The sequence below is a fragment of the Arvicola amphibius genome, chromosome 7, assembly GCF_903992535.2.
Source record: "Arvicola amphibius chromosome 7, mArvAmp1.2, whole genome shotgun sequence".
Classification (NCBI taxonomy): Eukaryota; Metazoa; Chordata; class Mammalia; order Rodentia; family Cricetidae; genus Arvicola; species Arvicola amphibius.
In genome coordinates this window covers 136,776,691-136,789,382 of record NC_052053.1, presented here as the reverse complement: position 1 = coordinate 136,789,382, position 12,692 = coordinate 136,776,691, and the positions used below count along the sequence as shown (strand labels likewise).

Here is a 12,692-nt window from a genome sequence, read left to right as displayed (position 1 = left end):
AAGTGAAGCCCCACCCCCTTAAGTAAATTAATCACCTGGGACTTGTAAATTCCCTAGGGAGCACATTGCAGCACCGGGGGCACCTGCAGTATTACAGTAGGGTCACAAAGACAGAGAGGAGTTGTTAGTGCCCCCACCCTCTCAGGGAAGGGCTGTGCAGGGCCAGACAGTTCTGAGGATGTGTGCAGACCTCCAGGGCCTGACTCTGTGGGAATCCCTGCCCAGCATGCTTAGTCCCTACAATACAGTTGTGTTGCTGCTGAGATCACCTGCTTTCCCATCCTCCGCCCCTCATCCATCTGTCCACACCCTCATTCATTCATCGCAGCCGGGATCTATCTTTGCAGCATCTTACTTAGGGATGGCAGGAGCTCTGGGGTCCCCAGGGGCTGGAGAAGAAGGAAGTTCTCAGACGCCATCACGACTGCCTTGGGTTTGGCAACACTTTTGTATTCGATCTTGGTCTGACAGTTTCAGAGACACTGTGCTTCTTTCCGCACTCAAGGGTGCCGCTGGGTTCCACCCTAGAGATGGAAGCCGCAGGCTCTACTACAAGGGGCAGACAAGTGATCCTCAGAGGGGAATGCCAGGAGAGGGCCGCTTCTCAGCTGGAGGGGGCCCATCTGCCCTATGCCTCAAGTTTACCTCCTGAGAAAAGGAACTTACCTCAGAGAAGGAAATCTCCTGAAGACACACACTGGGGAGCAAGCAGAGAGCTCTGCGGAAAATAACAAAGCATTCTCTGGCTCCTCACGCCACTTACTTCTTTCAGAATCAGCTGTGATTCCATAGCTGCTGTAGCTCCCATCTCTGGGTCCCAAGAGTAGCAGCAGCATGGACCCAAGTCATAAGATGCACATGAAGCCATTTACAGCACAGGCCAGAAGGCAGAGGGTTTTACGGCTAGGTGCTTTCGCATACCTGTAATCCCACACGTAGAGGCAGGAAAACCACAAATTCAAGACTGGGGCTACGTAGTGAGACTCAGTCTGAAAAACAAAAATATAGGCCTTAAGACTGATACCCTGCCTGCCTGGGACTGGCATTAGTCCATGGACTTCGCCCTCAGGCTCCGTCCCCCACCAGTTCTAAGAAAGCCAATCAAGAAAGCAGTGGCTCTCTGAGCCCCTGTTCACGGGCTGGCCTTCTGCACATATCTAAATTTCTGATCCCCTCTGGGCACACTGGTCCAGATCTCTCGCCTTTTCCCAGCCCAGGAGCAGGAGGACTTATAGGGCAGCTGTGTGTCAACCCCACTGAAGAAGAGTGAGGGAGAGAGGTATGGGCAACTTGATATCATTTTCCAAGTTCTTGACTTTCCATGGCCACCGCAATCCAGTGGCTGTGAGCCAAAACAGAAATGCCTCTCTGTGGAGTAGCCAGAGGCATTGGGTAGCAAGCAGAAAAGGATGCTGACAAGTTAGGAGATGGTTTCTTTTCAAAATATCTCCAGCCAAACGTAGCATGGGAAAGAGGGATGGAAGAGGTTGCAGTGAGCAGAGAAGGGCATGCCCAGGTGGCCGAGCCCTTTTCTCCTCACTGAAAACCACTTTCAGCACTGCTAACGGTGTGTGAGGTCGGGGAGACTGCTCAGGATATTTACAGTCTTGACAGCATTTGCCGTTCCCTCGTGAAGCCAGATCAGCCAGTCTTCAGTCGCTCAGCACAGAGAGCAGGGTCTGAGGCGCGGAGACAGGTGCTGATTGTTGCTTTAGTGGCCAGCGTAGGAAAGATCCATTCTCCAGTTCTCACCATCTGTCAAGGCTTCATTCTCCATAGTCTGGTCCTACCGGGTGTCCTCTGTAGCCCTGCCGATCAAAGCTCACCCGGCCCCCACCCCCCCAGGCGATGCCCACCCGACGTCTCACTGTTTCTCTTTGGCTCTTCTCTCGTGTTTAGGAAGATCCCTCCTGCGGCAGATAGCCCCATGCCCTCGCCAGCAGCCCACATCACCACCCCTGTGCCAGCATCCGTTTTGCAGCCTTTCAGCAACCCCGGTGCTGTGTATCTTCCTTCAGCTCCCATCAGCTCGAGACTCACCTCTTCTTACATAATGACATCTGCCATGCTCTCAGACGCGGCTTTTGTGGCATCGCCGGACCCACGCGTCCTCATGTCCCACACCACAGCTTTTCCCCATGTGGCTGCAACCCTCAGCATCATGGACTCAACCTTCAAGGCCCCCTCCGCCGTGTCCCCGATACCAGCTGTCATTCCTTCCCCGTCCCACAAGCCATCCAAAACCAAAACCAGCAAATCCTCAAAAGTCAAAGACCTGTCAGCTCGTAGCGACGAATCTCCAAGTAACAAAAAGAGGAAGCCGCAGTCTTCGACTTCCTCCTCCTCCTCCTCCTCCTCCTCCTCCCTCTCCTTGCAGGCTTCCTTCTCATCCCCATTGCCAGGGCCCCACAGAAAGAACTGTGTGTTGAACGCCAGTTCCTCCTTGAACTCCTATCAGGCAGCCCCTCCCTACAACAGTCTGTCTGTGTACAACACAAACAACGGGGTGAGCCCACTCAGTGCCAAGCTGGAGCCCTCAGGACGGACCTCACTGCCCAGCAGCCCCATGGACATAGTGAGACAGGTGGGCGCTGTGGGTGGCAGCAGTGGCCCCTGTCCCCTCTCTGTGTCCTCCCTTGCGCTCCACGCGGGGGACCTCTCTCTGGCCTCACACAACGCCGTGTCTTCTCTGCCCCTCTCTTTTGACAAATCAGAAGGAAAAAAGCGTAAGAATTCAAGCCCTAGTAGCAAAGCCTGTAAGATCAGTAAAATGCCTGGTATGAATAGTGTCCACAAAAAGAACCCACCCAGCCTTCTTGCACCGGTGCCCGATCCCGTTAACAGCACCTCCTCTCGGCAGGTAAGGGAGATCCTGGCACTGCCTTCATCGGCTCTGGGGGGCAGGGGGAGCTGGGCAGTGCCCCTGCTTGGCCAGGTGGCTCAGGCAGGCAACACAAGCATGGCTCCTTTCCCCAGGTTCCCCATAGGCAATGTGCGTCCTCTGCTCTGAGGGTTCTCAGTAAGACCCTCACTTTGCTGGTCCCTGTGCACAGGACTTTACAGTCAGTAAGACCCTCACTTTGCTGGTCCCTGTGCACAGGACTTTACAGTCAGTAAGACCCTCACTTTGCTGGTCCCTGTGCACAGGACTTTACAGTCAGTAAGACCCTCACTTTGCTGGTCCCTGTGCCCAGCACCTCACAGTATTCACTTCCCTTAGTCCTCTCGCCAGCCCAGCACAGGGGGCACAAAAACGGTCGTCACTTTCCAGATGGGTAAGCTGAGACCCAAAGAGGCTCTGAGTCCCCCATTCCTTTTGTCTGTTTCATATCCTGAGGTTCCGAGGACGACTTCATTAAAGCGTTTTGTTGCTAAGAAGTTTGATCTGATCTGTTGGATCCCCTCAGGACGAGCCTGAGACCCAGACTGGTTAAATGATGTCAGGCCCCCCTACCCCGCTGCCCCTGGAGAGTGGCAGCCTGATCTCCCAGCTTCCAGGTGATTGTCCTCACCTCAGGCTGCCTCAACCTCCCTCCCTTCCTAAAGCAAAAGTGCCCCTTGCACCCAGCAAGGAAGAGCTAGCAAGAGAAGCAAGCACTCAGTGCCAGGTTACACATAAGAGTATGCACTGTAGGGAATCTGGGAGGTGTGGCTGGCCAAAGAATAGCTGTATCTTTCCTTGAACTCTGTCCTGTTCCCCAAATTCGGGTTACCTACGCAGCCTGGGAGAGCTGCTGACAACCCTCTACCAGATGGGAGCTCAGAGCTGGAGGGAAGGACCCCAGGTTCCTCGGTCTCCTCCGAGTGAGCTTTGAGAACCACAGAGAGAGAGAGAGAGAGAGAGAGAGAGAGAGAGAGAGAGAGAGAGAGAGACAGACAGAGAGACAGACAGAGAGAGACAGAGAGAGGGTAGGTGCATTAATGCGCTGGGTCACCACCTTCCTGATGCCACGATCCTTTAATACAGTTCCTCATGTTGTGGTGACCCCCAGCCATAAAATTGTTTTGCTACTTCATAACTGTAATTTTGCTACTTGTATGGGTCAGAACGTAAAGATCTGATGTGCATGGTGTCTGATCTGCGACCCTGCCCCCTCAAGAGGCCTTGACCCACAGTTTGAGAACCACTGTTTTCTGTCACCTTGTAAGACATTCATCAAAGCCCCAATAAGAGCACCATCTGGGAGGGAGTCACAAGCAAGGGCCAAACAGCTGCAGCCTTGGCCACGGGTGAGGTCACTTAATGTCACGTCCAGATCCAACCCGGAGACTGGATTGCTAGCCAGGGTCTTCTGTAGACTCAGAAGGAGGCACACAGCTTCTTATACTGGAATGCATGTGCACAGATACACTGGGGGTCTTGTGAAAAGGCAGGCTGAGGGTGAACAAGCTGGAAGTAAGAGCAGAGTCCACTGGGGAGCCAACAGTTGGAGCCGCTCCCAGCCCCCCAGCCTGTGCATCTTACCTGCTGCAGCAAAGCTTCCTTGCTTTCCTCATTTTAGATAAAGTTCTACTAGCTGACTACATGTCACTGATGGTCCCTGTCCCCAAACCCTTTAGGTCCAGGAACTCAGTATCTAACCTGCTGTTAACCCATTTTTATATACATGAGCCAAGCAAGGCATAGAGAGCTTACATGAGCTTCCCAAAGTCACACAGCACGCGAACTGTGGAGCAGGGACTTAAACCCGGGAGTTGACTCTGGGCTCTTGGGTCTTCCTGTCAAGCCTGAAGTGCCTGGGTATTGAGTACTGGCCGCTTGGCTCCCAGACTGTCTGAAATGCTTAGTCGGCATGGTGAGTCAGCCGAGCTAGCAGCAGAAGAGCCCATGAGCCTCCCTGAGAATGTGCACCAGGAGCCACACTGCACCCAACCCTCAACACGGTGATAGCCCGATGCTTGTCCCCAGGCAGCTGAGAGAAGGCTTTGGCTGGAGTCACCCCTGGGCATTTCCATGTCTTAGGAAAAGGAAAAGGCCTTTGGCAGCTGTGTTGGTTCTGTTAGGACGCAGAGAGGAACCTAAGATGAGAGCCAGGTATGGCAGCCCAGCAATGGGAAGATGGAGGATCAGGAATTCAAGGTTGTCCTTAGCTACATAGTGAATTCCAGGCCAGCCAGGGCCACACAAGATCCTGTCTTAAAAAGAAATCCAAAATGAGACTCCGTGCCTTGCAGAGAACTCTTAGGTTCTCCTGTGTCTGGGAAGTAAAAGGCCCCAGACTTCCACCAAGGTATTAAACGGGACACAGCAGTACTAGGAGAGAAAGGCAGGTGCCTGTGTTCAAAGGGGGGAGCAGAGATAGAGGAGGGGCTGTTTGGAGGCTGGGGGCAAGAGCCCCCTTTGCAAATGAGCTGGAACCATGGGACTGGACCCTGGCACCAGCTCTTTTCAGAGCCCACTGCACCAGGGGACAAGGACAGATCCAAAGAGAAGTCATCTATGACCCCAGGCCTGTCGTCCCAGGGACCCTGCCAGGCAGGACAAAGTACCCTCTCCCCTCCTTCCCTGCACATGCAAGAGCAGCCCAGCATAACTGGTTTTCTGAAGAACCAGAGGCTGAATCCTGGACCCCCGAGCCAGACAGACCTGAGGAGCCAGGGCTAGAAACACGGTGATTCTACACTCTGATCAGAGATGCATGAGCCTGTGGGCTCTTGAGCTACAGAGGGATAAGTCCTGCCTCCTGCAGTGTGCACATCCTCTTAAAAGTATCCATAAACTGCTGTCCCCTTTTCTGCCATTTAAGTGGGAAGCATCCACTCTGAGTAATTGAGGGAGTAAGACCTGTAGTACTGCCCTCCTCCCCTGCCCTCACAACATATGGCGTCAGAGGGTCTTCTTGAGTTGCCTCGGTGTCTGAATGGGAGTTCACGGTGTCTTTCAGGTTGGAAAAAATAGCAGCCTAGCTTTGTCCCAATCCAGCCCTTCAAGCCTATCCAGCCCAGGACACAGCCGTCAGGTAAGTTTCTAGGGGTGGTGGAAGCCACACAGAGCCAACGTCAAACCAGTAAGAGAATATGCGCTGGTGTCGGAAGTTCGTCTCGCCTCCAGCAAGCAGATAACCTGGCTTTCAAACATGGACCTTCTTGTTATTAGCTGTGGGTCCTTGAGCAATCTGCTTCCTCCATATTCTCTTCTGTAAAGTGGGGATCATGATGGTTCCCAAGGTTCTATAACCTGTGTGAGGATTAAACCAGTTTATTGATGTAAAGTCTCTGAAAAGTAGCTAAAACACTCTGGCACGTAGCAAAGTCAAGTGTTAGCTGTAATGACCATTATTACCTGCTCTGAGGTGTCTGCACATTAGCTCTCTGGGTGTCTGTTTTTGGTTTGTTAGCTGGCACACGGATACCACCTCCTAAGGGCATCATGAAAGTGAAATAAGTTAGCAGAAGTGCATTGCTGGTGTTGGCCGCTGCCTTCTCCAAGACCCTGGGTGAACTGTAGCGCCCACTCAGTGTGTGTTTTCACAGTGGGAACATTCAGAAAGACTTCCAGTGGTTTTGATTAACCTGGGAGAAGTAAGAGTGATCAATGTGTAAACCCAGAGATCAATGACTTTCTCCAAAGGGCTAGGTGCTCAGGCCTGGGGAAAAGACAAGGGGAGGCAGTTATGCCTCACAGAAGGAGTAGCAAACACAAGCTGCAGGTTTTGACTGAGGGACAAGGTTGTACTCAGCTGAAGCTGGTCACACCAAAATTAGCCACACCCACCCCAAATCTCCAAAACCTGTTTAACCCAGGGCTTTACCTTCATTAGCTAACTAACTGTGTCATTCATGTTATATTGGGAAAAACGAACCAATAAAAAGGAAGACAGAGAAAACATGCAGTTATCCCAGCCCTTTATCCAGGAAGAGCCCACGAAAGCCACACACTTTCCCGCAAATTTCCAGCCTCGGAGCTACCATCACTAACAAAATCTGCTGCTTGCGTTTGCTACTCCTTCTGTGAGGCATAACTGCCTCCCCTTGTCTTTATAGCCTTCCTCTTAGTTACAAAGTGTGGCCGCTCTTAGCCACATCCAGGTAGTGGATTCTTCTCTGTTCTGTGACATACAAGAAAACGGAGGTACCCTCCTGGATTTTCATGGATCACCCTGAACGAGACACATTTTTTTCTTTTTTCTTTTTTTTCCTAGAAGAACACAAGCAGAATGGGCAGGATAAGGACTCTTCCCTAACAAGATGGTGAAGCCACTTCAAGCCAGTCCCGGAGGACATCCTCCCCAGGAGACTAAATCAGGAATAGGGAGGTCTGTGGGGGGAGTGTTTCCTCGACGCTGCTTGTGGCTCTGGCCTTTCTTCTTCTAATTCTTTTTTTTTAACATGGATTTTTAGTAGGAAGAAGGAAAGAAAGAAAGAAAGAAAAAAAGAAAGAAAGAAAGGAAGGAAGGAAGGAAGAAAGAGAAAGAAAGAAAGAAAGAAAGGAAGAAAATAAGGCAAAAGAGCTTGAATTTGAGATTTACAGAAAACAGTGTTTTCTCTGTTTATCGTTTGTCATGTCTTATACATTCTTCCACATTCGGGGTTACTCCCCTTCCTCCTGATGCTGCTAGTGCACCGTCATTTTGCTCCTGAGCACAGAGGTGCAAACTGTCGGTTCCGGTTCCGGTTCCGGGTTCCGGTTCCAGGTTGGCACCCACGGAAGCTCTTGAACTTTCAGCGCTTGCAGAGCTGACGCTCTCCCGAGTCCTTTCCCACCCTGCCCTTCCTTTCCACCTCTGGGTCACTGTGCTCCAGTGGCCATCAGAAGCTGCTAGCTCCCACCCACCGGCAGCCCTGGACCACACGCTGGGGAGGAGCCTGCGCTTGGAGTTGCACTGTGGGGTGGGAGTGGACCTTCTACAGCTCTCCTTGTCCAGAGCCAATTGCCAGCCACTAAAGTGAGGTCAGTGGCCCTTTCATGGTGTGGCTTACTCAATGCCAAGGCCCAGCTGTGCAGAAAAGACTCACCGGGTCAGGTACAGGGGTAGAAGGGTAGGAGGGACCTGAGATGGTGGGAACCCAAAGATTGTGATGGTCAGAGCTTGTCTGGAATATACTCTGAAGAGTCCGTTCCAAGCAGGGCACAATGCACACTTTCCTAAAGCTGGGTCAGCCAGAGACAGAAAGCCCACAGGACCTAGGGAAGTCACTTCATAAGGTGGCACTGTGACCATAGCTCCAGAAAATTCTTGAGATATCAGGAAGGTTCTGGGGCCAGGAAGGGTCCTCCAGAGACAAGTCTGGTTGCGTGGAGGTTTTGTGCCAAACTCCTAGTGGGAATAAGAACTATCACTGGTTGCAAACCCACACCCTAGATAAGCTTGCCCTCCATCCTCAGGTGCTCCAACTCAGACAGACCAGCTAGAGATAGAGAAGAGGCATGGTCAGGGAGGCACTGGAGCACCACGGCTATTAAGCCCTTCATGTTGGAGTCTTGAAAGAAACAGCAGTACCATAAAGCTCCAATGGGGAATGAGAAAGAGAGTTCAGTACACGGAACAGGTGCTCCAGCTCTGATCTGCCAGACGCCTGCCCGTGCCATCCTGAAATTCAGGATGCTAGTTTCACAGCTGGGCACACCCCTGTCCCTCCCCAAAGATGCCCTTCCCATTCCTCTTCTCCCAACCCAAAGATCAGACTACTGTTAAGTCTCACCAGAGTTGGAATCTGCAAAGACGGGAGGAGAAAGAAGTGATGTCCGCCACTGGACTTGCACTGACAGTGTTTCTTACAGGATTCTTAAATTTTTAAATAGAAAATGAAGATTTTTTTTTTTAAGTCGGGAGTTGACATTAAGCACCAGGACATTGGTTGGGTTATTTCGCTTTTCTTTCTCCAGTGTTAAAAGTGCACTTATATGCTGGTTAATTTATGTCGGCGGGGGGGGAGGGGGCTGCAAATTTAAGGGGTGATTGTTACTTTTTTGTTTGGGGGGGTGTTTGTTGTTTTTTTAAGGTTAAGGCAGATTTTAAGACTTATAAATGTTTAAGAAATTATAAACAAGGTTAGATCCTTTGAAAAAAGTTTAGAAGATATTCTTAAAGTAAATTTTTATAGTGTTAATTTTGTAATAATTTATGTTTTACTATATTACAGAGCTAACTGACCAGAATAGTTTCAGAAACAATATGAAACTTCTGAAAGTTTGAGCAATGTTTATATTTTTAAAATGTTCTTTGAATTATGTTTTTATTGTACATTTCTTCAGACTCAAAAGTGTGTATATATCTTTGTTATTTTTGCACAATTTTTGTCTTGTTCGGTTTTAGATGTCTTGTTTTATATATATATATATATATAAATATAAATACATAATTTATTTTGAGTTGTAAAACTTGCGGGATTAAAAACAAAACAAGTCTCAGCAACAAAATAAGCCTCTGGCCCCTAAACTCTTCTATTCAGAGAGGGAAACCGAAGGTTGAGAGGAGACATGGCTGCTTCTGAGGAACAGCGACTTCACAGAGGCGGAGGGAGCAAGCAGGCTTCAGCAAGGTCCGCCCTGGGTCTCGCACCGGAAGCCGCAATAAAGAGGCTCTCCACCTAATGCTGCTTACTTTCTTGAGAGACCGCTTTGACCAAAAGGTGAGGACAATTTCAGAAAACTGAGCAAAAAGGGAAAAAACCCGTATCTTTTTGTTAACAGTCAGCCCCGGGTTTACGTTCTGATGTATTAAAAAAAAAAAAAAAACACAAAAAAACAAAAAACGCTTGTAGCTAGGAAAAAATAATGGAATGCAAAGAAAAGATTTCCTTTGTGTTTGTTCTCATGGATTCCACTGGACCAACGCCTGACACATCGGGAGAGTCGTCTCTTCGGGTCTTTCTGTTCCCCACACCCCACTCAGCCTTCCGTCTCGGCCCCTTGGCTGCTCACACCCCTGTCTGCCTGAGGAGCTCCTGACTCGTCTCAGCCTCCGCATAGACCTGTCAGCCATATAAAATTTAAAAATCAAAAAATCGAGTTGGATAACTTGTATGCCTTCTTTTGTATCAATGTACCAACTGTAAATAGCGCTGATCAGCCTTTGTAGGAAATAGTTTATACAGCGTATTCTATTATTCTGATTCTCAATGAACTCTTGTTTAAAAAAACAAAAAAGGAAAAAAGGAAATTTTCTATTTACACCTTATATTTTGTTATGCCGTCAGCCCATGGCACTCTAACGGAACTCTGTGGGTTTTATGTAGCTGGTCAGTCATGGGGTGAATTAAATAACCATTGTTGCACAGACTAGAATTTGCACCTGTCCGTTTGTCCTTTCCTACTAACCAATTTTAGAAGCTTTTCCAGAAGAATTTTGAAGAGAGCATGTCCGACCCTACTCAACCAAGGCCACAGTCGTGGCGTGGGTTTCTTTTCTATGATCCGCGTTTTGTAACACTAAGCATTTCCCTCCGTCGTCCCGCACCTTTATGGATTAGCACTATCAGATAGAATCCATTCCATGCCTGTGACGTTGTAAGCAAATACATGTCTGAAGTAGGTGTAAATAGTAAACTCTATGGCTTACAGGTTTTCAAAGAAAGAACGAAACTGTATCTGTTGATCCTGCTGTGGTCTGCACCAGGTCTGGAAGCTTTCTCCACTGAACGATTGTATTTTTTTTTTGTTTTTGCTTTTTTTTTTTTTTTTTTTTTTTTGGTTACATGGCTTTGTAAATAAAATAATTTATATGTTTGTAAAAACAACGTCTCCAGGCTTTTATAAATTTTATGAGACTACGTTTTGTTTTGTTTGTGAATAGAGGTATTCTCTTTAGAACAGCCCTTCTGGGAGGACATTGATGATGGGAGAGGATGCAGTGGAAGATGGTGAACTAACTCACTGAACAAATCTTTGCAGGACCACCTCTGTGCCTGCCCCTGAACTATGCTCTTCTTTTTCTCCAACAAGACATACACAGAAGCCCAGCTATTTTCCAGAGGCAGCTCAGTCAGAAAGCAAATTAACATACGGTCCAGAGTGAATTGCAGATTGTAGCAAATGCTTTGGTGGGGGAGGACCGAGCTAAGGAGGAGAGAAAATGACGACAGAAGCTGGTCTAACATGGAAGTGTTCTCCATGCCAGGAGCTCCCTATGAGGAAAAGGTAGGAGCCGGAAGTCTCCCGAGGCAGGAAAAGCTTCATGAGTCTCTTATTGGAACAGAGGCAGAGAGACAGAAGAAAGGACTAGGTCACCTAAGAGCTGGCAGAGTTGGGCTTTGAAGGGATTTGGGTAGTGATGTGGAGCCGTCTGGTCCCCTGAAGTAGCACAGCACCTGCTGTCTAGAGCATCCTGTGCAAGCCACTGCAAGAGACCAAAAGAGAAGCCAGGCCTAGTGGCACTCAGGAGGTAGAGGCAGGAGGATCTCTGTGAGTTCCAGGACAGCCTGAGCTACACAGTGAGATCCTGTCTTGGGGGCTGAGGTGGCCTTGTGGCCCCAGGATAATAATAATATCTATAAAGAGAAATGATGGGTTAGGAGCATTGCAGACTTGCTCAGCTAGTGCAAGCTTTCAGAGGAAGCATGCTGGGTGCAGACACTTTCTTCAGAGGTGGAAGCCCAAGGCAGAAAGGGCTTTGTTGTTGCTGCAGGAGTGGTGTTTCCTTGAGTCCCCCCCAACCCCCCGCTCATCACTTAAGTAACCTGGGGTACTCTCTGAAAGCGGTTCAGTGTTCACGTAGTGCAGAAGGACCACGTGCAAAATGAGAGCCCGAATCTTCATTTTCACTTCAGTACACCTTTGAAACCACCCAGACCCTCGTGGGTACGACTATCCAGAAAGCTGCCAACGTTGCAAACGACAGCACCTTCTGGAACTATCCCATGGCTACCATGGTGGGATCAGTGGGTAGGGGAAGAACCCCAAAGAATATGCTGAGGATTTTTTTCAGGGTGGGGGTTAAGACATGGTGTCATATGGCCCAGGCTAGCCTCAAACTATGGAGCCAAGGATGACCTTGAACTACTGATTCTGCTGCCTCCATCTCTCCTGTATTGAGAGTACCAGCACGTATCACCATGCCCCCACGGTGCTGAAGCTTGAGCTGCCTATATTTGAAAGGACAGACATAAAGGTTTACATGTTAGCCTAGGATGCAGGTTTGAATGCACTCTTAATTACTACAAAATAGTGATCTTCTTGAACTGATGTCACACTCTTAGAAACAAAGGCTGAGAGACCTAAGTGATGTCTGCAGTGCTCAAGAAGAGGAGCCCCTAGCTTCACTGCTGTTTGTCAGCGTGCAGGGTGGGCCAAGGCGTAGATTCCCAGTCTGCTGAACAGAGGAACCAGAGATGGGTGTGGCTGACAGTGCTCCTGCTCAGGGCAACCCAGATGAGCTCCTTTACACAGGGAGATGTCTCCCACTGAAAAAGAACAGTTTGTCCCTAAGTCAGGGAAGGAAAGGCCACACAGAAGGTAAGGCAGCGGTCAACAAAACCAAAGAAGCAAAGGTGAACTGGGAGTAAATACAGTGTAGAATGATGCAAAGAAAGCTTTTTGTTTTTTAAAGTTCTGTTTTGTATGTGCGCGTTTACTTCCATGAAGAAAACTATTCGCTAAGGTCTGAGCTGCTGCATCAAGAGGGCATGGAGAGGACTGGGGGTGGCGCAGAGAGTACAGTGATTGTCACACAAGTCTAACGACACAAAGCTCATCTCCTGCACCCTCATAAACAGCAGTGCTCATGGTTCCTGCTGGGGACAGAGGCAGGAAG

The 12,692-nt window shown here is 49.3% G+C and overlaps 1 protein-coding gene across 18 annotated transcripts in view; it reads left to right on the top strand.

The window, feature by feature from the left end:
- The window catches only part of Atxn7l1 (ataxin 7 like 1), a 233,633-nt gene extending 223,023 nt beyond the window's left edge, over positions 1 to 10,610 (top strand). For 8 of the 18 annotated variants that reach the window (XM_038335784.1, XM_038335789.1, XM_038335785.1 and 5 more), the window contains one exon: positions 1,900 to 3,683. In XM_038335784.1, the coding sequence (XP_038191712.1) occupies positions 1,900 to 3,010 (1,111 nt within the window). In that variant the 3' untranslated portion in view covers positions 3,011 to 3,683. Of the gene's footprint in view, positions 1 to 1,899; positions 3,684 to 5,885; positions 5,961 to 7,142; positions 8,854 to 9,393 lie in introns of those variants that run through there. The other 10 variants (XM_038335790.1, XM_038335786.1, XM_038335780.1 and 7 more) reach the window with 7 other exon arrangements.
- Positions 10,611 to 12,692: the final 2,082 nt, after the last annotated feature.